We start from the raw sequence: 23,453 nt of genomic DNA, 5'->3' as shown, positions 1-23,453 counted from the left end.
GTGCCCCTGTTAAAGTTATCTAGGGCCCCTCAACCACCAGTCATCTCATTAGCATACAAAAGACACTTTAATCACTTCAGAGATTCTAAGGGTTCTAAAAGCTTTGTGCCAAGATCTTTGGGCAAATACTAAATATTTATTTTCACTATACCACAAAACATGAGTAATTTTTGTATTGAAATAGCATCAGAAATGCACTAGAGTAAACAACATTAGTAGTGGTAATCAAAAAGAATATTCAGACCTTGCAACTCTTGTGAATTTCTGATTACTGGAATTAAAAGAGCTTCCAAATACCATTAAATGTTAGATTTTTCAGTACAAATTGTCTGGCCTGTGCTACCACTTGCTTTGTTACAATATCATTACTGACATCATGTTTTAGAAAACATCATCTAGGGAAAGGCAGCATTAATTTATTCACAAGTGAAATAAATCAGAGTTCAATACTTTTTCTACAAAGAGCAATATGGTAAATATTTTAGGCTTTGTGACCATGTGGTCTCTGTCACAACTACTCATCTTTGACATGATAGCCCCAAAGCAGTCAAACAACAGGTAAACAAATGTGTTTGGCTTTGTTCCGATTAAACCTTATTTACTGAAACAACGTGTGGGCCCCATTTGGCCCATGGCCATAGATTGCCTACTCTTGGACTAAAAATTGTCCGAAAAAAGTCATTCACTATAATAAATAATTATAATGGATAGTTTAAAAGAATAATTTGTTTATATAACCTTGGATTTTTTTTTGTCTGGTGATTCTTGTATGTAACCAAAAAACTAAATGCTTTTGTTTAGAACTGAGCTCACACAAAATTATTAAAGGCACGAAAAGATAATTACTTGTGAAATTGTAGAATTCATAAAAGGTGTTGCGGTAGCCTCCTGAAAACAGAAATTTGTCTTTGCATATACATTTACATGAATTATGCTTTATAGTCCAAAATATCAGCAGTTAAAAAAGAAAGAATTAACAACATCAAAAAGAAGTTATATTTTGTTCTTCTCCCAAGAAAAATGCCCTTTCAGGTTTCATTTGAATAGGGAATTAACACATGCCTTTAGGAAATACTTTCATTACAGAAGAAGAATTTTGTGGGTGATAGTTCCTAACAGTTTAATAATTGTGGGTAAGGTTAGCTTAATTTGTGTATTTATTAAAGATTTTTGAGCACTTTTAATATGTATAGGAAAAGGTTCAAAATCATAGGAGATATATATATGTAGATCAATGGCAATGTTTTTCCCTAAAAACCCAACTATGTTTTTAAGGATATTCATCACAGTTTTTATCTCTTCTATAAAAATGTTTTTATATTATGCTTTAAAAAATCACTTTACAATTTTAACCAATACCATTTATTGCAATATTTTATTTTTTCAGAGTAGATGTACATTTCCCTATTCCTCCCTCTGTGTACAACTTTAAAACCCTAAATATTATCTATAAAACAAACAAGAAAATTCTGAAAGGTGAAGAGAAGAAGGCAGAGCAGCTAGGAACTTCGTGGGCTGAAGAACAACATGACAGTGAGCTCCCTGGGTTTTCTTTTTGCCTCATTTCCCCCAGGTTTGTAGATAAAGAAGCTGGCAACCCATAAGCACCAATAGGAGCAGACAATAAAAACCCCAACAAAGGCCTGATCTCTGCAGCCAAAGTCCCCAGAAAGAGACAGCCTAGCAAAACAGAAAACTTTGAGACAGTAACAATTTAACTAATTTGACTATAACCAAACACCATAAGAAAAAAAAAAAAATACAGCCTCATCCCGATGTCTATCAGCATAGGTCAAGTGCAGAACCTAGACAGAACAGAAAAGCTGCAAAATATATGGAACAAAACTGATAGAACTGAAAGAAGAAACAAACAAATCCAAAATTATAGTTGGATACTTCAGCATCCCTCACCAACAATTAGTAAAACTAGATAGAAAATCAACAGGATATAGAAGAACTGAACAATATCATCAACCAACAGAATCTACTCAACATTTATAAAACACCCTGTCCAACAGCAAGAAAATATACAGAACCCAAAAATACTCCCAAACAGCATGGCCAACTGATTTCTGACAAAGGTGCAAAAGCAGTGCAATGAAAGGATAGTGTCTTCAATAAATGTGCCAGAGCAGTTGGCTATCAATGGACAAAATAAATGAAACTCGATCTAAACCTGACACCACATACAAAATTAAGTCAAGATGGATGATAGATTTAAATGTCAAACATAAAACTATAAATCTTTTAGAAGGAAACATAGGAGAAAACCTTCAGAAACTAGGGGTTGGTGAAGAGTTCTTAGACATGACAACAAAAGCACAATTCATAAAAGAAAAAATGGATAAGTTGGACTTCATTAAAATGAAAAACTTTTGCTCTTGCAAAAGACTGTTAAGAGGATGAAAAGACAACCTACAGGCTGGGAGAAAATATATACAAACTACTTATATGATAAGGGAATCATATCTAGAATTTACAAAGAACTCTCAAAAGTTCAACAGTAAAAACACAAATAATTCAATTAGAACATGAGTGAAAGATATGAGACATTTTACTGAAGAAGACATATAAACGGCAAATCAGTTCATGAAAAATGTTCACTAGCTTAAGGTAAATGTAAATTAATATTACAAAGTGAAATCACTGTGCACCCATTAAAACAGCTAAAATAAACAATAATGACAATATCAAATGCTGACAAGGATGTATAGAAACTGGATCTCTCCTATACTGCTGGTGGGAATGTAAAATAGTACAGTCACTCTGGAAAATAGTTTGGCAATTTCTTTTAAAATAGAACATATGCTTATATATCCTAGCAGTCCTACTCCTGGGCATTTATTCCAGAGAAATGAATACTTATGTCCACATAAAAACCAGTACATGATTGTTCATCGCAGCTTTATAAGTGGAAAAGCCAAAACTGAAAGTAAACAGAATGTCCTATAAGAAGTAATGGTTAAACAAAGAAAAAAGAAAAAAAAGATTTATCAAAGGTGATAACTTGAAATTAAAAAAACTGAAAGTAATCTGGAAACTTCTTTTTTATTGTAATTTTCAGGTCTGGTGTTATATCTATACCATGGAATACTACACAGTAATAAAAAGGAATGTATTGCTATACAGAAAAGCCAGTATGGCTTCCAAGGACATAATGCTGAGTGAAAAAAGAGCATTTCAGAAAGTCATGTACTATGTGATTCCATTTGTATAGCATTCTTGAAATGACAAAGTTATAGAAATGGAGAACAGATGAATGGTGTCAGGGGTTATTGATGGTGGTAGAGGTTGGATATGACTGTAAAGGAGGAGCCCAGGGAAATATTTTGGGGTGATGTTATAGTACTTTGCTTCCTGAACTGGTTGCATGCATCTATGTATGTGTTAAAATGACATAGAACTGTACACACACTTTATACCAATGCCAATTTCCTGGTTTTAATGTTGTACTTTAGTTACCTAAGATGTAACCATTGGGGGAAACTGGGTGAAGGATACACAGGACCTCTCTGAATCTATAATTATTTCGAAATAGAATTTTAGAGAAGAGAAAATATGCAAACCTTGTAATGCATTCTTTCAAAAAAAATACATTCCCTAAATAAATCTTTTCAAGGATTTTATGATGCCAAATTTCTCAACTTAATAGCTTCTCTCTTTCCAACAGTTGACTAAACCAAATTATTTATATATTGGAAGGTGACTGCTTATTTTTTTAAATTAATAACAGACTAAATAATGCTATAACTTTTATACTTACTATGTCTTAAATAACTAATTTACAATTGCTAATGGGTATCAAAGGATTAAGGACATGAAAATCATGATTTAATCAAAAACCCCATTTAACACATTAGTTTCAACCTCATTATTGACCTCAAGGGCAGGCATTTTTGCTGAAGCTGCCAACAAGAAAACAAAATGTGACTGATTTTTTACTTTTCTCTATTTAAAAAGGAATTAATGAATATAAATATGTCCCAAATTGATAGCTTCCATAACACATACTTTGGAAACTCTACACCTGAATAATTAGACCATTGATTATTTCTGGAACATAAATTAAGTCCTCCAATTTAGTCTTATTTAGACCTGAAAATTACAATAAAAAAAGAAGTTTCCAGATTACTTTTAGTTCTTTTTAATTTCAAGTTACCACCTTTGATAAATCTTTTTTCTTGAAAAGACATTTATTGAACTGCTAGATTCTGCCATTCTTTAATTGCTAATAGCAGCCCATCCAAATATGTCTCACGTTCTACTTTCATAATTTACTAACAACGTTAAAATGCATGTGGGAATATTTTAAAGGAGTCTATTGGAATGCATAATGGTATTCTGTTTTTTTTTTTTTTTTATTTTTATTTCCCCCTCCCCATATCCTCAAGTCCGTTCTCCAGTATTCTGTTTTTTTTAAGTGAGTAGGGAAAAGTCAGAAAGAGAAGATCTCTTCTGAGTTGTATAGATATACGTTCACAGTCCCTTATCTGCAATTCTGAAGTCCTCAAAAACTCTGAAAAGTAAAGGTTTTATACAACTCAATTGGTGGCAGGACTGAACCTGAACGAACCTGGGGCTTTTTTTTATAGCTTCTATGTAATACACGAGTGTTAATATTCCTACCTTTACTGCAGAAATGTACATGTGTTATGCTCAGGATGTTGGCCCTGGGAATATCATATAATATACAGTATATGCATGTTCCCTTTTCAAAATCTGAACATTCCTGACTTACGAGACACATCTAGTCCCAAGGCCTTGGGATGAGAGTTTATGAACCTGTCCTAGAAAAGTACACGATAGATGTTCATATAGCACTTGAGAACAGGAACTTATTTATGTGGCAAATGAATCTAGAAGCACAGTTATTTCATAACATTAAATTTGGGAGGAGAGCCAGATAAGCACCAAGCTGACCTTTATTTCATTAAGAAGCAAACTGGGACATTGAGCAACTTGCCCGAGGTTACCCAGCTACAGTTGGAACCATGGCAGTCTGGCTTTAGAAGTCATGCTTTTAAACCACAAAGATTTTGTTACTGAAGACTTAACCTGAAAGCCTCCTCTGTCATAGCAGAATGAGACTGAGTCTCTGAGCTGAAAGCAGGAGGATTTTGTGAAAGTCCATACCCTTATGGATAAAACCCCAGGCTCCAGGAAACTGGCAGCCCAGTTCATATTCCCCAAGTATGAAACTGGAGGATCCTTTTAAGGAGTAAAAATGAACAGCTACAAAGAAAAACAAAACTATGTGAACTGGCCTCAGTTGATCCTCTACTGCAGAGTTCACCTGTCCAATACTAGCTTTGCACACTGAACTCCCAACCAGCTATTACTAAATAGCAGCTTATTACATAGGAATAGATTCAGGGATCACCAGACATTTAAGGAAAATGTCAAACATGAAACAGATTAAAGTAAACAATCAATAAGAAGGAGCCTAGACAGGACAGAGGAAACACAAAAAACAGATAAAGTTTCAAAGACTATGTCATGAGTACTGTTAGAGATTAATAGAAGAAATTACATCCATAAAAGCAGAATAAGGACACTATAAAACAGGTGTTGCAATAAAGGATAAGATAGAGCACGTGGAAGTTAAAAATATGATAGCTGAAATTTAAAAGTTCAATAAAAGTTTGGAAGATAAAGTCAATGAAGTTCCTCGGAAAGTAGTTCAAGAAAACAGAGACAGGAAAAATTAGAGAAGTTATCCAGGAGGCTCAGAGGTTTATTTCAGAATAGACTTTCAGAAAGAGAAACAGAGAAAACGCTGCAAAGGAAATTATTAACTTATGGAATGGTTTCAAGAACTGAAAACATGAGTCTTTTTTATTTTTTAATAAATTTATTTATTTAGGCTGTGTTGGGTCTTCATTTCTGTGCGAGGGCTTTCTCTATTTGTGGCAAGCGGGGGCCACTCTTCATCGCGGTGTGCGGGCCTCTCACTGTCACGGCCTCTCTTGCTGCAGAGCACAGGCTCCGGACGCGCAGGCTCAGTAGTTGTGGCTGACGGGCCCAGTTGCTCTAGCAGCATGTGGGATCTTCCCAGACCAGGGCTCGAACCCACATCCCTGCATTGGCAGGCAGATTCTCAACCACTGTGCCACCAGGGAAGCCCAACATGAGTCTTTTTTAACATTATCCTTAAGAACATATTTAAAGGGGCACTTGTCATGTAGTCATGGAACTATAGTTGAAAGGCTGAGGAATCTTTATGAGCCTTTTCAATAAATGTACTTTCGCTTTTCCTTTTTAGGGGCACAGCAATTGCTGGCATAGTATTTGGAATCGTATTCATCATGGGGGTCATTGCTGGAATTGCCATATGTATCTGCATGTGCATGAAAAACAACCGTGGGACACGGGTGGGTGTCATCAGGACCACCCACATCAATGCCATCTCCTCCTACCCTGGTAAGCAAAACTGCTTACTCTTTCTGAAGGAAGAGTCAGATTTGTTAGTTATGCTGTCCTCCTGGGGTAGAAGACTCTCACTGGAATAATCTCCAAGTATGTAGGATATTTCTAAATTAATGTAGATTGAAGCTCTAACTTTCAATGGAGATTACTTAGATCCACATAATAAAATCTACCTCCTATTTGAATACATTCATATTTTCAGTGGTTGTCTTATTGACTACAGTTGCCAATCAGCCATAGTGAAGAGGAATAGACAATTCACACCCACTGTGTCTATTTGCTAGTGAGTTCTGACAAATAATTATAGAGAAGGAATAAGTTACATGGCTGAATTAACTGACATCTGATTCAATAGGTATGTATGTCTTGAGAAAAAGTATTGAAGAAAGTTTTTATGTGTCCCCCTTATGCAAAGAAAACAGTCTTAACATAATAGTAAAATTATCAGCAAAAAGGTAATTTATTAATAATTTGACAAGTATTTCTTGAGAATTTACTAGAAGTTCCATATATAAATATATTGAACACATAAACAAAGTGCTTCATTTTGCCTTGATTTCAATAGCATTTTTAAGTCAACCTGTATATATATAATTTGATATATAAAAAGGAGTCAAGTTCTAAATTTAACAAATCCTTAGGAAGATAATTTTCTATCCATACTCATGTCCTCTCTCTCAGTCCCTATAGGAAAGGAATAAGGTAGCTTCTACATCCAGTCTGCCCTGAGTATCAATTCCCTAGTAATGTCTCTCCTCTCTTAACTTTTTCCCTACCATCTTCAGCTTGAGGGAGCAAATTTCAGATGAGTGCGAGCATGGTCATTTTCCCTGTGCTCTTTTGTCCATCCTCCCTCTTCTCCAATATCTCCATGTTAGACTGCTTCCAGGCTCACTCTTGTGTTTTCTTCCATCCTGTATCAACACTCACTTCTTTGGTTCTATCATTTGGCCTCATGGTACTAAGTACTCTTTACATGCTAAATGTCTTCCAATGTTATATATCTCCTTTCCAAACCTCTTTCCTGAATTTCAAACTCATTTGATCCCACTGCTGGTTGAACATCTACACTTGGATATCTAACTGATATATTTCAAATTTCACATGTCTAAAGCTGTACTTCCAAACATCCCCCCAAAGCCTCCTCCACTCACCATTCACCATCTCAGTTGATGGCATCTCCAGCCTCCCAGGAGCTCAGGCCAAAGACCTTGGCATCATCCTGGACTCCTCTCTTTCCCCGACATCTACATGCAATCTAACAGGAACACTTCTCAGCTCCATCTACAAAATATAAGAGTATCTGAATACTTCCCACTGTTCCTTCTCTGGTGGGAGCCACCATCAGCTCTCCTACTCATTCCTGTGAAAACATCCTAACTGCTCTGCCAGCATCCACTCGTGCCTCCCAGGGGTCTATAACAAACACAGTAGCAAACTGAACACATTTAAGATGATTAAATGTCAAATCATATCACTTCTCTGCTCAAAATTTTCCAGTGGCTCCCCATTTTCCCCAGGAGAAGACTTAAAGCCAGTGGTTTCTCATTTTATCCAAAGTAAAAGAAAAATTCTTTACCAAGGCCTGCAAGGCAATGCATGAATTGGCCCCTCTTTTTTATTTCTCTGACCTCACTTCCTTCTACTCACCCTCTTGCCACTTGGCTCCACTCATACTTTTTCCTTGCTGTGCTGTGAAGATACAGGGCACACTGCCATCTAGGTTTGCCTAGAACACTGACTCCCTCACTTAATTCAAGTCTTTGTCAAAGGTCACTTTCTGAATGAGGCCTTCCCTGATCACCCTACTTAAGATTGTAATGTGTCCCTCCCCCATAGCACCCCAATCCTCCTTACTCTACTTTTTGTCCAGAATGCTTCTTTTAATCTTCTAAGATACTACATTGTTCACCTAGTGGTTAAGTTTACTATTTATTGTCTATCCCCACTTTCTGGAACATTAGCTCCATGAGGCAGGGATTGTTGTCAATTTTATTCACCACTCAATCCTAAGCATACAAGACTGGAACTGGCATGTAACGGGCACTCAGCTAGACATGGCTGAACGAATGAATATCATGACAAAATCTGATTTAATTATATCAATGCCTAGAAATTTTACCTTCAATTCCACCCTGGAATGTATAGCTTTTACTCACTACAAAAGCAATTCACTATTTTGAATCTTTCCAACTTACTAAGAATATCATTAGGGTTAGTATAACAATGTTAAAACTATGGTATAAGGAAAAAATAGGGGGAGTTATTTTTTATTCTTCAGATCTCCCTATTTTCACCTGGCCAATCCGTAACTCAAGAGCAGAAGAGGAGCATCTGACAGAGACATTAATTGGAGAGAAGATGAGGAGAATCAATCTGTACATAACGCTCCAGATTCACTTTTCCTGATCAAAAAGTGTAGTTAAAATTAATTTTTAAAATATTTTTTATAAAACTAGACTAGAAAATGCAAAATATTTTAATGTGTTTTCTGGGGTCTGAGGTTTCTATTTCATGCATGTAAACAGGTTTTCAAAAACTTTATTCTAGTAGCATCACTATTATTATTATTATTTTGTGGTACGCGGGCCTCTCACTGTTGCGGCCTCTCCCGTTGCAGAGCACGGGCTCCGGACGTGCAGGCTCAGCGGCCATGGCTCACGGGCCCAGCCGCTCCACGGCATGTGGGATCTTCCCGGACCCGGGCACGAACCTGCGTCCCCTGCATTGGGAGGCGGACTCTCAACCACTGCGCCACCAGGGAAGCCCTAGTAGCGTTATTTATAATGGCAGATCACAGCACCATGTTGCATTTTCAGTAAATGCATTGTTCTGGGAACTGAATAATGCAAAAAACATCATAAACCTTATGATGGAAACATTTTCACTGCAAAAGACTAGGCCGTCGAAAACATGATTCGCTTGATTATTTCTCATTTCCTTCTCAAAGTCCCTAATTAAGCTTTTACTTAAAGGATCAGGAAATAACACAGAGTAGCACTGACTGCTTTTCAAAATCTTTCATCTATGGAAATAAAAAATAATTTTACCCACATTAATTAATTAACCCTGTGCTAATTGAATAATCACTCAAGTTATTGAATAGTCCTACAACCTGAAGGCCACATAAATGGGTAGAAAATAATTTAGTCAAGGTTATCTCATCCCTTGGTGAAAGCACTCAGTGGGGAACCCTACAGCGAACATGACTCTGCACTGGGAGTAGATTACCAAGAACAGGTAATATGCCACACCCAACCTATTGTTGAACAGTGACCATCTGAAATAGTTTTATACTCCTGCCATGTTGGGTGGCATGAACTGTGTCCTGTTTAATGACAACTATTTTTAAAACCATCAGTGTGAAAACAAGAATTATTTGTCAAGTCTTACGTTTCCCCTACTTTCCAGAACTTCAGTATAAACAAAAGAAAGTGATTATATTAACTCTTCTTTTAAAAATGGGTTTGGATGACACACATCTGGAGGAAAATAATGCAGAAAGAACAGAAGAAAAGGCCTGGCAAAGATATAAAAATCAAATGCCATGAAGTACATTACTGAGTCCCTAATGGTAGGTACGTAGGTAGGTAGATGATAGATTGATTGATTGATAGATGATTGATAGACAATATAGATAGGCAAATAGACAGATAGATGATGATGAATTTAGATAGATAGACAGATAGGTAGATAAACAATGAAGAAGGATCTGAGTTTCTTGATAACAGAAAAATGCCAAAAGATGCATGTAGAAAGAAGTTGTGGAACTGTAAAAAAATCATCATTTAAAACCATCATAAGAAAAATTTAGAACAAGATTCATCAATTGATGCTAAATTTGGGGGACACATTGCTGAGGAACAGGATATTTGCATACTCTCAACCTGTCTACCTCCAGATTTCTCATTAGTTACAAGGAGAAAAATAGTAACTACACAGTGGAGAAACCAGACAACATCTTGACGAGGAAGTAAAAATTAATATCAACAAAGAGGGACAGATGTACATCTTGCACCTTTGGGTGTTACTTTGAAGATCATACAATTTCACTTGTGTAGTGTTCTGGCTGGAAGCTCATAGCCTGAATCTTAACATGAGACATTATCTGACAAACCCAAGCTGAGGAACATTCTATAAAATAGCTGGCTTGTATTCTTTAAAATCTCTTGGAAATATTTCATTAAGAAACCAAGGGGCTTCCCTGGTGGCACAGTAGTTAAGAATCCCCCTGCCAATGCAGGGGACACAGGTTCAAGCCCTGGGCCAGGAAGACCCCACATGCACGGAGAAATTAAGCCCTTGCACCACAAATACTGAGCCTGTGCTCTACAGCCCACAAGCCACAACTACTGAAGACTGCGCACCTAGAGCCCGTGCTCTGCAACAAGAGAAGCCACTGCAATGAGAAGCCTGCACACCACAACGAAGAGTAGCCCCCGCTCACCACAACTAGAGAAAGCCCGCGTGCAGCAATGAAGACCCAACACAGCCAAAAGTAAACAAATAAATAAATTTATTTATTTCTTTTTTAAAAAAAGGAATCCAATCTCCATTTGCATAATTGAATTCACAATTGAGGGCAACCACATTGAACATGAAAAGACTCATGCACTCGAAGGATTTGGTGATATGAGGATGGTCTCTTCTGATTGTATCTATTTTCCTAGTGAAATAAGAAGCAAGTCTTAGGCTGCAAGTGGCTTGAGGAGGTGTTTGTAGCTAAGGAGAAAGAAAAAAGCATGAAACAGTAATCTCAGAGAATGGAGGGGTGGTGAAATGCCTAATGTGCAATTTCCAAGCAATGCCAAGGGCTTCCACACTTAAGAATATGGTCATGCATTTGAAGTGCAATGAGCCAGCATGGCTGTGCATTTTGCTCTAAGCATATTAAGCTCCTAGATACAGATCTGGGGTAGCCAAAATGCTGGACTGGAGCTTTGTGAAGCAATGGGGAGAGAAAGAGATGAGAAAGTTGTTGATAGATGCACAGGAATAATTTTTGTGATGGACCATAAATCTAAGCTGAATGAAGAAAGACATGACAGGAAAGAGGTGACATCAGTTTAAATTAATTTTTTTAATGTCATCAGTAAATCAGAAATCCAGGTGAGGTCCAAGATGTATTGGGATGTATATTTTAGAAAGATAAGTGGGTGGTCATATTTACAAAATGGTACCATAATTGGTTACAGTAAGGGTGAGAAAAAGATTTTTGAAGGCAAAAGGCTCAAAGGACTGAGAGGCAGGGTTACATGTGTTAAAAACGGATTAAAGAAGACAATTTAGGTGATGCAAACTTCATGAATCAAAAGGTCTTCATGGGGAGAACAGTAAAATGGACAGAAGGCAGGAAGCTTTTATAAGGTGAAGAATAAAGAACGAAGAAGAGAAAAATAGAAACTATCTGATTGGCTGGGGCCACAGAGGCAGCCTTGTTTGGGGTGAGAAGGAACCAGGAAGTTAAGTATAGAGCCCAGAGTTGGCTTGGCGTTTGCGGATTAGTTGACTGGATATACTGAGTTTCTCATCAAGTGGAGCTTTTCAATGACGTGAAAGTTACCTAAGCTCCAGTTTGCTGATGTGGCAACCCAGGCAGGAGTGGCTCCATCCTGGAGCTAGAAATTTATTTCAGCAAGTGGATGTTGAAATCACCTAGAATGATAACAGAAGTCGTGATGCAGAGAAGAGTAATGGGCTTGATACTAAAACTTCAATAAGTGAGGGCTTCCCTGGTGGCGCAGTGGTTGAGAGTCCGCCTGCCGATGCAAGGGACACGGGTTCGTGCTCCGGTCCGGGAAAATCCCACATGCTGCGGAGCAGCGGGGCCCGTGAGCCATGGCCGCTGAGCCTGCGCGTCCAGAGCCTGTGCTCCGCAACGGGAGAGGCCACAACAGTGAGAGGCCCGCGTACCGCACTTCAATAAGTGAGATTTTGGGGTAGAGAGAACCACAGCTATGGATAACGAGGAGCAGAAAGTAGCAGAATCTCATGGCATATGCTACAAAAAGCTCAGGTTTTTGTTTTTGTTTTTGTTTTTTAACTTTTAATTTTATATTGGAATATAGTTGATTAACAATATGTTAGTTTCAGGTGTACAGCAAAGTGATTCAGTTATACATATACATGTATCTATTCTTTTTCAAATTCTTTTCCCATTTAGGTTGTTACAGAATACTGAGCAGAGTTCCCTGTGCTATACAGTAGGTCCTTGTTGGTTATCTATTTTAAATATAGCAGTGTGTGCATGTCAATCCCAAACTCCCTGTCTATCCCTTCCCCCCACCCTTCCCCCCTGGTAACCATAAATTCTTTTGGATGGACCTAGAGATTGTCATACTGATTGAAGTAAGTCAGAGAAAGAGAAATATCACATGATATCGCTGATATGTGGAATCTAAAAAGAAATGGTACAAATAAACTTATTTACAAAACAGAAACAGACTTACAGACTTCAAGCTCAGGTTTTTAAAGAGGGAAATAAGTTGTTTAAAAATGGCTGAATCATAGGGAACACCCTGCATACCTCCTGGTCCCATAAAATGTAGGATGTGGGAGAAAAAGGATAGCTCTGATTTAATAGTGCTGCAGAGGAAGCTGTCCTCTCATGGAAAACCAGATTTTAATTAAATTAGAAAGGTGAAGCAAATGTTCCCTTTCACTCCCTGAGATAACTGTCTCATGTATTCTTCTCTCTTCTCAAAGCTCGAAAAAAACCCTCAGCCTTTCTCTCTCTCAGCAGATAATTTCTCAGCCGACGTTACTTCTCTGAGAAAACAGACACAATTGGAGGAGAACTTCCTTATATTCCGAGCTGGGGTAACATGTAAAGGGATGAAAAGAGGGTGAGGGTACAAAGGGCTTTTCTGATGACAGACTTTGTGTTCCACTGAGCACAGTGAAGGGGGTGGGGAAAGTTGGGAAAATTAATTAGATTAGATATGTAAAGCCTTCCAGAGCTAAAGATCTACACTGAAGGGTGCTCTAGGAGCTTGTCCTTCTCATGCTAACAGAGGGATGTAAACGTGACAGGACGTGTCCTGATGTTATCTGAGAGGAAGGGGGATGCTAGGTTCTAATGATGTCACCCTTTCCGGAGGTGCATCTCGGGCCATTGTAGAGGAAGAGACGGGCAGGGCTGTGCTGTGTGGTGAGGGGCAGGCAGTGGAGGACCTGCCAGGAGCTCTGTGGGCCTCTGCTCTGAGTGGGGTTCAGGTGAATTGTGAGTAGTGGGGTTTGGGGGAGGGTGACGAGAAGGTTTGCTCCTAGTAATAATGTTAGAAGTTGTCCTTTTTTTTTTCTTTTTCTGGAGTATAAATGCTTTACAATGTTGTGTTAGTTTCTGCTGCACAGTGAACTGAATCAGCCATACGCATACACACATCCCCTCCCTCTTGGACCTCCCTCCTCCACCCTCCATCTCCCCCATCTAGGTCATCATGGAGCACCGAGCTGAGCTCCCTGTGCTATACAGCAGGTTCCCACTAGCTATCTATTTTACACATGGCAGTGTATTTATGTCAAACCTAATCTCCCAATTCATCCCACCCTCCCCTTCCTCCCCATGTCCATATGTCTGTTCTCTACATCTATGTCTCTATTCCTGCCCTGCAAATAGGTTCATCTGTACCATTTTTCTAGATTCCACATATATGCGTTAGTGTATGATATTTGTTTTTCTCTTTCTGACTTAACTTCACTCTGTATGATAGACTCTAGTTTCATCTACATCAGGTTCCTTAAAAAAACTAAAAATAGAACTATCATATGACCCAGCAATCCCACTACTGGGCATATACCCTGAGAAAACCATAATTCCAAAAGATACATGCACCCCAATGTTCATTGCAGCACTATTTACAATAGCCAGGACATGGAATCAACCTAAATGTCCATTGACAGATGAATGGATAAAGAAGACTGGTACATATATACAATGGAATATTACCCAGCCATAAAAAGAAATGAAATTGGGTCATTCGTAGAAGTTGTCTTTTAAAATAAGTCATGAGTGATAGAAGTGTCAGCTAATGCTAAGATGTGTTAAAAGATAAACTGAGGCATATTAAAATCTTGAAGAGTTTATTTGAGCAAAAATGGGGCAGCACCAAACCCAAAGTGGTTAGGGGGGCCCTGCCTTATACAGAGGAAGCATGGAAGCAACAAAAGGAAATTATTTGATTTCCTTTAACTTAAAGCCTAGTTGGCTGTTTGTGATTCGTTGTCCTTAGCGTTTTGATTTCATAACTTTGAGGCACTTGCAGCTTAGATTTTGGTTTGCTTACATAGACACCATGGCATTAGAGCCACCTCAGTCTAATAACCTCCTTGTTTAATTAATTTAACAGGTGGTAATCATATTGCAATATATAAATGTATCAAATCAATACATTGTACCCCTTGAACTTACACAATGTTATGTCAGTTGTATCTCAACTGAAAAAATAAATTTAAAAAGTGTTAAAAAAATAAGTCATGAATTTCACCTGTTCTATCAGATAGTAAAATCATTGAAACTCAATAATAATTAAAATCAGGTGTTTCTGGTAAAAAAAAAGATATGCCTTGGTAATTGGAACAGAACAAGTGATTAAAATTTCACAAACTCTAAAGGAGAGATAACAAAACAATGTGAAAAGTGAGGATTAAGAGGCAACGCTTCAATACTTTGGCTTAATCAAAATTTAAAACTTAGAAAAAATAAACTCTGATGTAAAATAACAGATGTAAGGAAGCACCAAATATATAAATTTACATGGAAAAACTCAAAAATAGATTGGTTATGAACCACATATCTGAAAGACAAATGTTTAAATTTGGAAACAATACAGAAGAGATAAAAAGGATGAAAAGCCCACATATATTTTCTTAGATACAAGTCTTAAACTTCGGGATGTCAATAAGGTAAAAATACCATAGCTAATCATTTTGACAAAGTTATTTTTAGAAAGATATAGAAAAGATAAATAACTTTGTATACATATTTATATCTTGTTATCTTAATTGTATGTTAATTCTAATTAAGATCCCAGTTTGTAAATTATCAGCTCACAACAAACAAAAAAATCACACAACATGAATTACAAATAATAAACAAGACGTAAAACTGTCAAAGAAATGTAAAATTAAGGGGTATTTTAATAGCGAAATTTTTTCACTATTAAATTACCAAAATATTAAATGATAGCCAGCTAGTTGATTCCTGGAATTTTATTCTAAAAAACTAAATCAAAGTAATAAAAAGTCTATATGTAGAAAGACATTTGTCACTCCACTATTTATAATAATAAAAAATTGCTAATCTCAAAATAAGTGAATGGTAAGTGAAATAATGTACAGCTGTTAACAATAGTGTTCATGAAAAATATGTCGCAGAATGAAGAAGATTGTTACAATACAGAGTGAAAAAGCATACACTATTTTACGTAACTACAAGGATATAAAAACACAAGTGACTAGAAGGGAGTATATAAAGATATTGTTTGTTAAACTGTGGTGACAGAATTATGGATGATTTTCCTCTGTTTCCACATTTTCTAAAATAAAGTTGTACAATTTTTATAACACCATGCACCTTCCCTTTATATTTGTTTTAGAGATGTTATCCTGAGTGGGTAAAAAAACATTAACTTCTGGCTTCCCTGGTGGCGCAGTGGTTGAGAGTCCGCCTGCCGATGCAGGGGACACGGGTTCGTGTCCCGGTCCGGGAAGATCCCACATGCCGCGGAGTGACTGGGCCCATGAGCCATGGCCGCTGAGCCTGCGCGTCTGGAGCCTATGCTCCGCAACAGGAGAGGCCACAACAGTGAGAGGCCCAAGTACTGCTAAAAAAAAAAAAAAAAAAAAATTAACTTCCTCCTATGAATTTCATAGAATCCCTAAATTTTGCAAAATTCTACACAACTACATTGACATACATGATAAATGACATATTTGCCCTACTTAAGTCAGAGAATTAGAATTATTGGTTATGAAAGAATTTCAAAAGCACCATATCTCCAGCTGCATCCATGTATCTTTTAAAGATGATTTGACCTTTAAGAGAGAACAAAACCTCTTAGGGTTAATCAAGAATTCTAAAATTGATACCCTGAAAAGTTTACTTCCTAGTGAAATATTTTTATCTGTAAGAAAGAAAGATAGCACAGTCCACAGTTACACCATTATTATTTCAAAATGTCTTTCTGCGGCTGGTACTATAAAAGATGTGCCGTGTTTATTTCATGATGGATGTAGTCCTCCAAATACCACTCTTCAGCATTATATTATCACCTTATCAAAATAACAAAGGCTACATGAATGAAAGAACACTGTTTCATATCTTAGATTTTCATGCTCAACATGCAGCTGTATAAACCGTAGGGAATCTCCCTGAAATGTCCTCCAGCAGATGGAAAAATATAAATGCTTTGTTACTGAAGCATAAAGACACACCACAGCTTCATGACAGAGAAGGATGCAGAGTCGATCTGTAGAATCATCTGGTGTGTGCTTCTCAAGTGGGAGGCAAGGAAAAGCTTCATCATAAAAACAGCTTAGAACCCACATGCTTATAAGAAACAGTTCAATGGGAACCCAGCTGTAACTTCCTGTTTTACATGGAGGCTGCATTTCTTGCCTTGGATAAAGTTTATTATAAATCTCTTTGTCTCAGTCCTCTTGGATATAACGAAGCAAAGGAGTAGGCATAATGCAGAGGGAATGTGTGTTTAGACTCTGGCAGGAGTTATTCCATTTTGTTGTAGAAAACAAAGCTTGGAATAGGCCAGCCTCCCAGGTCTAAAGCAGCCGTGGAGAAGCTGCCTTCTCCACAGATCTGTGTCCTCTGCTCTGAGCCCTTGGCCTGCTCAGCCCACGAGAGACTTGCAAAGCCTTTGCTCACCAGAGCATCCCTCAGAGGACATCCCACCCAGTTCTGTGTCTCCATCTTTCTCTTGTGTCAGGTGCCTCAATTCTGCTTCTTCACATCCCTAAGTACAGGCAGATCAGTAAATGGTTTAAATCATCAAGCTCCTGGTAGAGAGAGCCAAGTTAACGAGATACAGATGGGAAAAGAATCTAAAAAAGAGTGGGTATATGTATAACTGATTCACTTTGCTGTACAGCAGAAACCAACACAGCACTGTAAATCAACTATACTCCAATACAAATTAATTTAAAAAAAATTTTTTAAATAAAGAGATTCAGAAGAAACTTTGTGTTTGCATATAGGGTGAAGCCCTATGTTTATACATGCATATTGATCAGAATACCGTCATAATCTTATTGTAAGAGTACAATTTAGAAGACGTTTTAGAAATGTTTGTTGAAATGTTGCTTGTTCTTTTCTTCCATTCTAGAAGTAAAAGCTTGGCTGCTTATTTGCATCATTATAACACTAGCCTTGTGGTTTAGGCTACATTCACAGTAAGCAATTAAGACATGTCAATTTCCAACTAGAATCACAATCTTGATGATAAATCAATTACTAGAAAATCATCAGAGGGGTTGCTGAGAGGTTGCTCAGATGTTGTCCAGTGATTTGGTTCTTAAAGACATGGAGTGCTCAAGGAATACCTCTCTTCCAACCCTGGAGACGGGGTGGAGAGCACTACAAAATAGATGTCTATATACAGTCATAACAAATGTATTAAATGTGATTTTAAAACACACTGTCATATAATAGTATAATAAAAAATTAAAAACACTTTTTCTAATAAGATTTAGAAAACTAAATTCTCCATCCCCATTTCTAAACCTGTTTGTCCTCCTTTTTTTTTTTTTTTTTCTTATTTCTGTAATGGCTCCATGACCCTCCAAGTTACAGGAGCCCAGTACCAGGTACCCAATACTTCAACACCTTCTTACCCTCGACCCCTTTTCCACCTACTCAGTCATCACTTAAGCACTCAGCTGCTCAAGGGCTCCTATAATCCCCACCCCCAACTTCCATGAGTCCTTTATCATCCCTCACATATGTTACTACATCATCTCACCTGTTCTTTGCTCCACCTGAATCCATACTGCCGAAAGAGTCACCTTCCTAAAGCATATTCACTAGCATATTCAAAAAATCTCTGATGCCTGCATATCACATACTCCTTTTGTGATATTCAAAGTGCAATGTCCATGTAGCCTATCTTACACCCAATAGTCTATACCCCCCACTCCCCCGACCCCTATGTTATACAACATGGCAATATAGCCCATATTTTGTAATAAGTGTAAATGGAGTGTAACCTTTAAAAATTATATGAAAAAACATTTTTTTCGTTGTGCCACACAACATGAAGGATCTTAGTTCCCTGACCAGTGGTGGAACCCATGCCCCCTGCATTGGAAGCACGGAGTCTTAACCACTGGACTGCTAGGGAAGTCCATAAAATTGTATGAAATTAAAAAAAAAAAAATTAGAATATTTTTTGTATTTTATTTTATTTATTTTATACAGCAGGTTCTTATTAGTTATCCATTTAAATTAGAATTTTGTAAAAGCCCACCATGATGGTGATACAATCAGATTCCTCAACATCTTTTCCCGTTTCTCTCCTCCATGTATCCTTTGCTTTGAACAAGTTCTCTCTTGCTTTGGTGCTTTTGCTCAAATTGAATCATCCTTTAGCCCCTTCTCTATCTGCCCCTTCTATATCATCTTTCCAAGAAACTTGCCCTAAGCCACCAATTCTAAATACTTTGGCCAACGGCACCACTTTTTATAGCACTTGCCCTTCCATACATGTGTGTCGCCAGCCTGATAAAACTATGATTATTGAAAGCAAAGCTTATGTCCTCCCCCAAAGTACCCAGCCCAGTGGCTCAAATATAGTGGACACTCAATTATTGCTAAATGCCTGATGCCCCTCTCCTTTTCTTTTCCAGTGGCACCACCCCCCTACAGTTACGACCATGAGATGGAACACTGTGCAGACTTGCCCCCTCCGTACTCCCCGACCCCAGCACAGCGTTCTCCACCCCCTCCATATCCTGGAAATTCAAGGAAGTAATCCTTCCCCCAGAACAGAATATGTGCCAATCAGAGATCTTGCCCAGGATAAAATGTCTCTACTCAGAAACAGACAGGAAAGGATTGCCCTAAGGAAAACCTTTTTGGGTTAGACAATATGTCAAGTGGAATGTCCAGGCTAAGAGAAGAGATTCAGGGTTTCTACCCTGCTCAGAGCTGATCCCATATGGGGTATTATGTTGGGTTCAATGGGACCACATTTGAAGAGTTCTACTGATCAACATAAGCACACTCAGAGAAGAGTAATGGATAGACAAAACATCGGAAATTCATGTTGTTTAAGGAACAAATGAAGGAAATTGCAATATTGATCCTGAAAAGGAGAAGATTTATGTAAGACAAGAGGATAACCTGGACTACATAAGGAAACAACTATACTCTGTAGCTTTAAAAGTCAGAACTAGAATTGTTCAGTCTTTTTGTTCATCAACAAATGCAGATCGAGTGCCTGAAAGCCTACTCTGTGCCTTATATTGTTGGAAACACTAGATGGAAGTTACAGGAAGAGAACTTTAGCTTTAGTATAAGAAAGGGCTGCTGAAGCTTTCATATTGACTAGATTGCTTTGTGAAGCTCCCTATCACCAAGACTCCAAACAGAACCTGGCTGACTACCTGGTAGAGACACACTCGAGAAGGGAGAGCTAAATTAAATGGTAGATGGGTTCAACGGGCCCCCAAAGCTCTGCTCATGTTTTAGGTAAATGTGAGGTGAATTTCTATGCCATCAAGAATGAAAATAACAGAGATAGTTGAATCTATCTAATTTGAGACTTAAAACAATCAAAAGGACTTAACAGCTGCTTGAAGCCAAGAACTCTTCAATGCTAGATACTGCCACCTAAAAATCATCTGTTTTTATTTAGTGTATTATGATAAAGGTTATTCCAACTGTGAAAAAAAATTTACCAAGTTCCACAAGCAACAAATACTTCATTTCAGATTAAAAGATGAGAAGCCAGAATCCCATGGGATTTTACATCAGGGAGTGCAATTTCAGAACCCGACCAGGAAGATATACAAAAGTTTACAAAAAGAGGAGGGAAAAATGAAGTTTGGATTCTGTTCTGTATAACTCCACTCACATGCAGCTTAGACAAATTTCTGTTTTTCTTGTAATATTTTAATAGTCTATTCTCTTGAAAAAGTTATACAGTTAATGGAAAAGTAAGATATTGACATCAAACTGTTGCCTTTTGCCAAAATCCATATTTTATGAAGTGCCTACCTTTAGGTGTAAAAGTTTTTAATAAATAATTCTAATATGCCATACTTTGTTGCCAGTGACCTTAATTAACATTTCTATTTTTATGAGGTCCTTTTATGTATTTAAAATTGTACGTTGAGAAACTATTGGGAATAGATGATTATATTTGTTTGTCACTTTTCAATTAAACCTAAAATGTTTAATCCAACATCATCAGCACAATTCAGTGAAATCCCAAAATGATGCTAAGGATTTTGCTGGACAAAACAACCAAAAGAAATGTCTTAAAGTAAAAGTTATAGTTCAGGAACTCAGTAGTTGTAGTTGGGAAACTCAGTAGCTCATATAAGTAGCATATTTTACTTTCAAATACATTGATCTGACTGAAATACAGTCTAACTGCCAGTGAAATCTAGAAGCTAGATTTGTTTGGAATGACTTGCTTGATTTTTAGCCACTGGTGATTTTCTTGCTTATGAAGCCAGAAAGCATTCAAGCATTCTAGTCCATCCAAGTAACTGAGATTTTAGCACAATTTTAACAATGCATATGCTTTAATTTATCTCCCTTCTGCAAGTGCGATCAGACCCAGTTACACTGTAGCTACACAACTCAAAGTGCCAGAGCCTCTGTGACATTCAGAATGATGTTTCCCAATGCACTTAAGAAAAACTGGAGAGGAAGAGTCCAGCAGAAATTGAATTCTCATCATATTCACTGTCAATAAATGTTTACTGTGCATACCTTCTCTGTCAATAAATGTTTATTGTGCATACCTTCTATGTTCTGCAAACATGACCCACATAGGAGCTATTACAATCCACACCATCTCTCTTCTTTGAGTTTTTTTATGGCCTCCCTTAAAGCATATCACAAACCCTTTTATGGCCTCCCTTAAAGCATATCACAAACCCACACACCTACAACAGATAAGTATTTTTACTATTTGTATTTAGTGTCACAATCGCATAAAGGTGCACAATATCAGTATAGACTTTTGGAGTTCACTGATTATTTTCATAGATGACACATCTTGGGGGGAAATAGTATATGATATGAAAGCTTTGAATTATGGTTATTTAAAAACTCATGTATTTGCTATGTCCAAAGTGTTTATAATAAGCAATAAAATGAAATAACCGATTATAACAAGAGTTATATTTTAAATTGTCTTGCGTCTGTTTTGTTTCACCCTCCATCTCTGCCGGTTTAGCCTCGTTCTTCCGTACAGGAAACATGGGACTGGAGCCAGATAAACTTTGTTTGGAATCCTGTCTCCTGCCTGTATGATGATTTGAGGCAGGCCACTTCATCTCTCTAAAATTCAACTTTCTGCTCTGGAAAATGTAAATAATAGAATCGACTTCATCAGGTTTTGTGAAAATTGGATGATTACACATAACATTCTACATATTGTGCCTGGCATGTAGAAAATGTTGTATAAATATTAGCCAAAAATAAATTAACAAAATAATAACATAAGGATGACAGCCTCTAGAACTGAGCTATCTAACACATTAGCCACCAGCTACATATGATTATTTCAATTTAAATGAATTTAAATTAAACTAAAGGAAAAATTTAATTCCTCAGTCTCACTAGCCACATTTCAAATGCTACATAATCTCATGAGGTCAGTGGCTACCTTATTGGGCAGTGCTGCTCTAGAAAATCTTACCTATAGGGCTTCCCTGGTGGTGCAGTGGTTGAGAGTCCACCTGCCGATGCAGGAGACACGGGTTCGTGCCCCAGTCCGGGAGGATCCCACATGCCACGGAGCGGCTGGGCCCATGAGCCATGGCTGCTGAGCCTGCGCGTCCGGAGCCTGTGCTCCGCAACGAGAGAGGCCACAGCAGTGAGAGGCCCGTGTACCGCAAAAAAAAATAATAATAAATAAATAAATAAATAAATAAAAGTAGAGGTAGGACATCGGTCATAAAGATTCTATCTAGGTTGGTGACACAAATATACATACCTAATTCTCTTTCCAACCTTTGTGCCCCCAATCCCAGGCCTTACCACTTCTATAAGCAGGTGTAACAGTTATCCATCACTGTGTAACAAATTACCCCAAAACTTGGTGGCTTGAAACAACAACATTTATTATCTCGGTTTCTATAGGTACAGAATCTGGACGTCGCTTAGCTGGTCCTCCAGCTCAGGGACTGTCACAGGCTGCAGTCACGTCAGTGTGCAACAGAGGAAAGATCAATCTCCAAGCTCACTCACATGCGTGGTCATTGACAGGAGTCTGTTCCTTGCAGGCTTTTGGACTGAGGGCCTCAATGACTCACTGGCTGTCGTTTACCCCTATTCTTCACCATATGGGCCTCTCCTTAGGGCAACTCAAAAATATGTCAGCTTGCTTCCCAGTGTGAGACAGCAAGAAGAGCCATAGAGTGAAAGAACCTGGTAGCAAAACATAGTGCTAGCCAGAGGGGAGTCATAGACTTAAAACCTAATCTTGGAAGTGATATCCCATCACTTTTGCCATGTCCTATTCCTTAGAATCAGGTCCCTAGGTCCACTCTGTACAAAAGAGGAGGGGATTACATGAAGGTGCAAATACCAGGAGGTGAGAGCATTCTTGGTAGTCAGCCTACCAGAGCAAGGATAGTTCATCTCATTCCCTTTAAATTCATTATTTGAAGTTCAGGCAATCTTGCCTCAACCAAGAATGTGCCAACTCAGCAGCTGAAAGAATACCAGGGCCATGCTTGGCTGTGATCAAATTGCTTTTAGTGACCTGGCAGGGCTAGAATGGAGCCAGCAACAGAGGCCCATGCTAACTGGGTAAGTGCTGCATTCCTAAGGAATA

General features: G+C 37.8%; 1 protein-coding gene across 1 annotated transcript in view; it reads left to right on the top strand.

Moving 5' to 3' along the window:
* Positions 1 to 20,323, top strand: part of CYYR1 (cysteine and tyrosine rich 1) — a 104,464-nt gene extending 84,141 nt beyond the window's left edge. Inside the window, exons 3-4 of the mRNA XM_065876707.1 lie at positions 6,263 to 6,420; positions 19,285 to 20,323. Of these exons, the coding sequence (XP_065732779.1) occupies positions 6,263 to 6,420; positions 19,285 to 19,409 (283 nt within the window). The 3' untranslated portion in view covers positions 19,410 to 20,323. The remainder of the gene's footprint in view (positions 1 to 6,262; positions 6,421 to 19,284) is intronic.
* The last annotated feature ends 3,130 nt before the right edge of the window (positions 20,324 to 23,453 follow it).

Source organism: Phocoena phocoena, chromosome 4 (assembly GCF_963924675.1).
Source record: "Phocoena phocoena chromosome 4, mPhoPho1.1, whole genome shotgun sequence".
Lineage (NCBI taxonomy): Eukaryota > Metazoa > Chordata > Mammalia > Artiodactyla > Phocoenidae > Phocoena > Phocoena phocoena.
The sequence above is the reverse complement of the archived record's forward strand: the minus strand, read 5'-3'. Positions and strand labels throughout refer to the sequence as shown.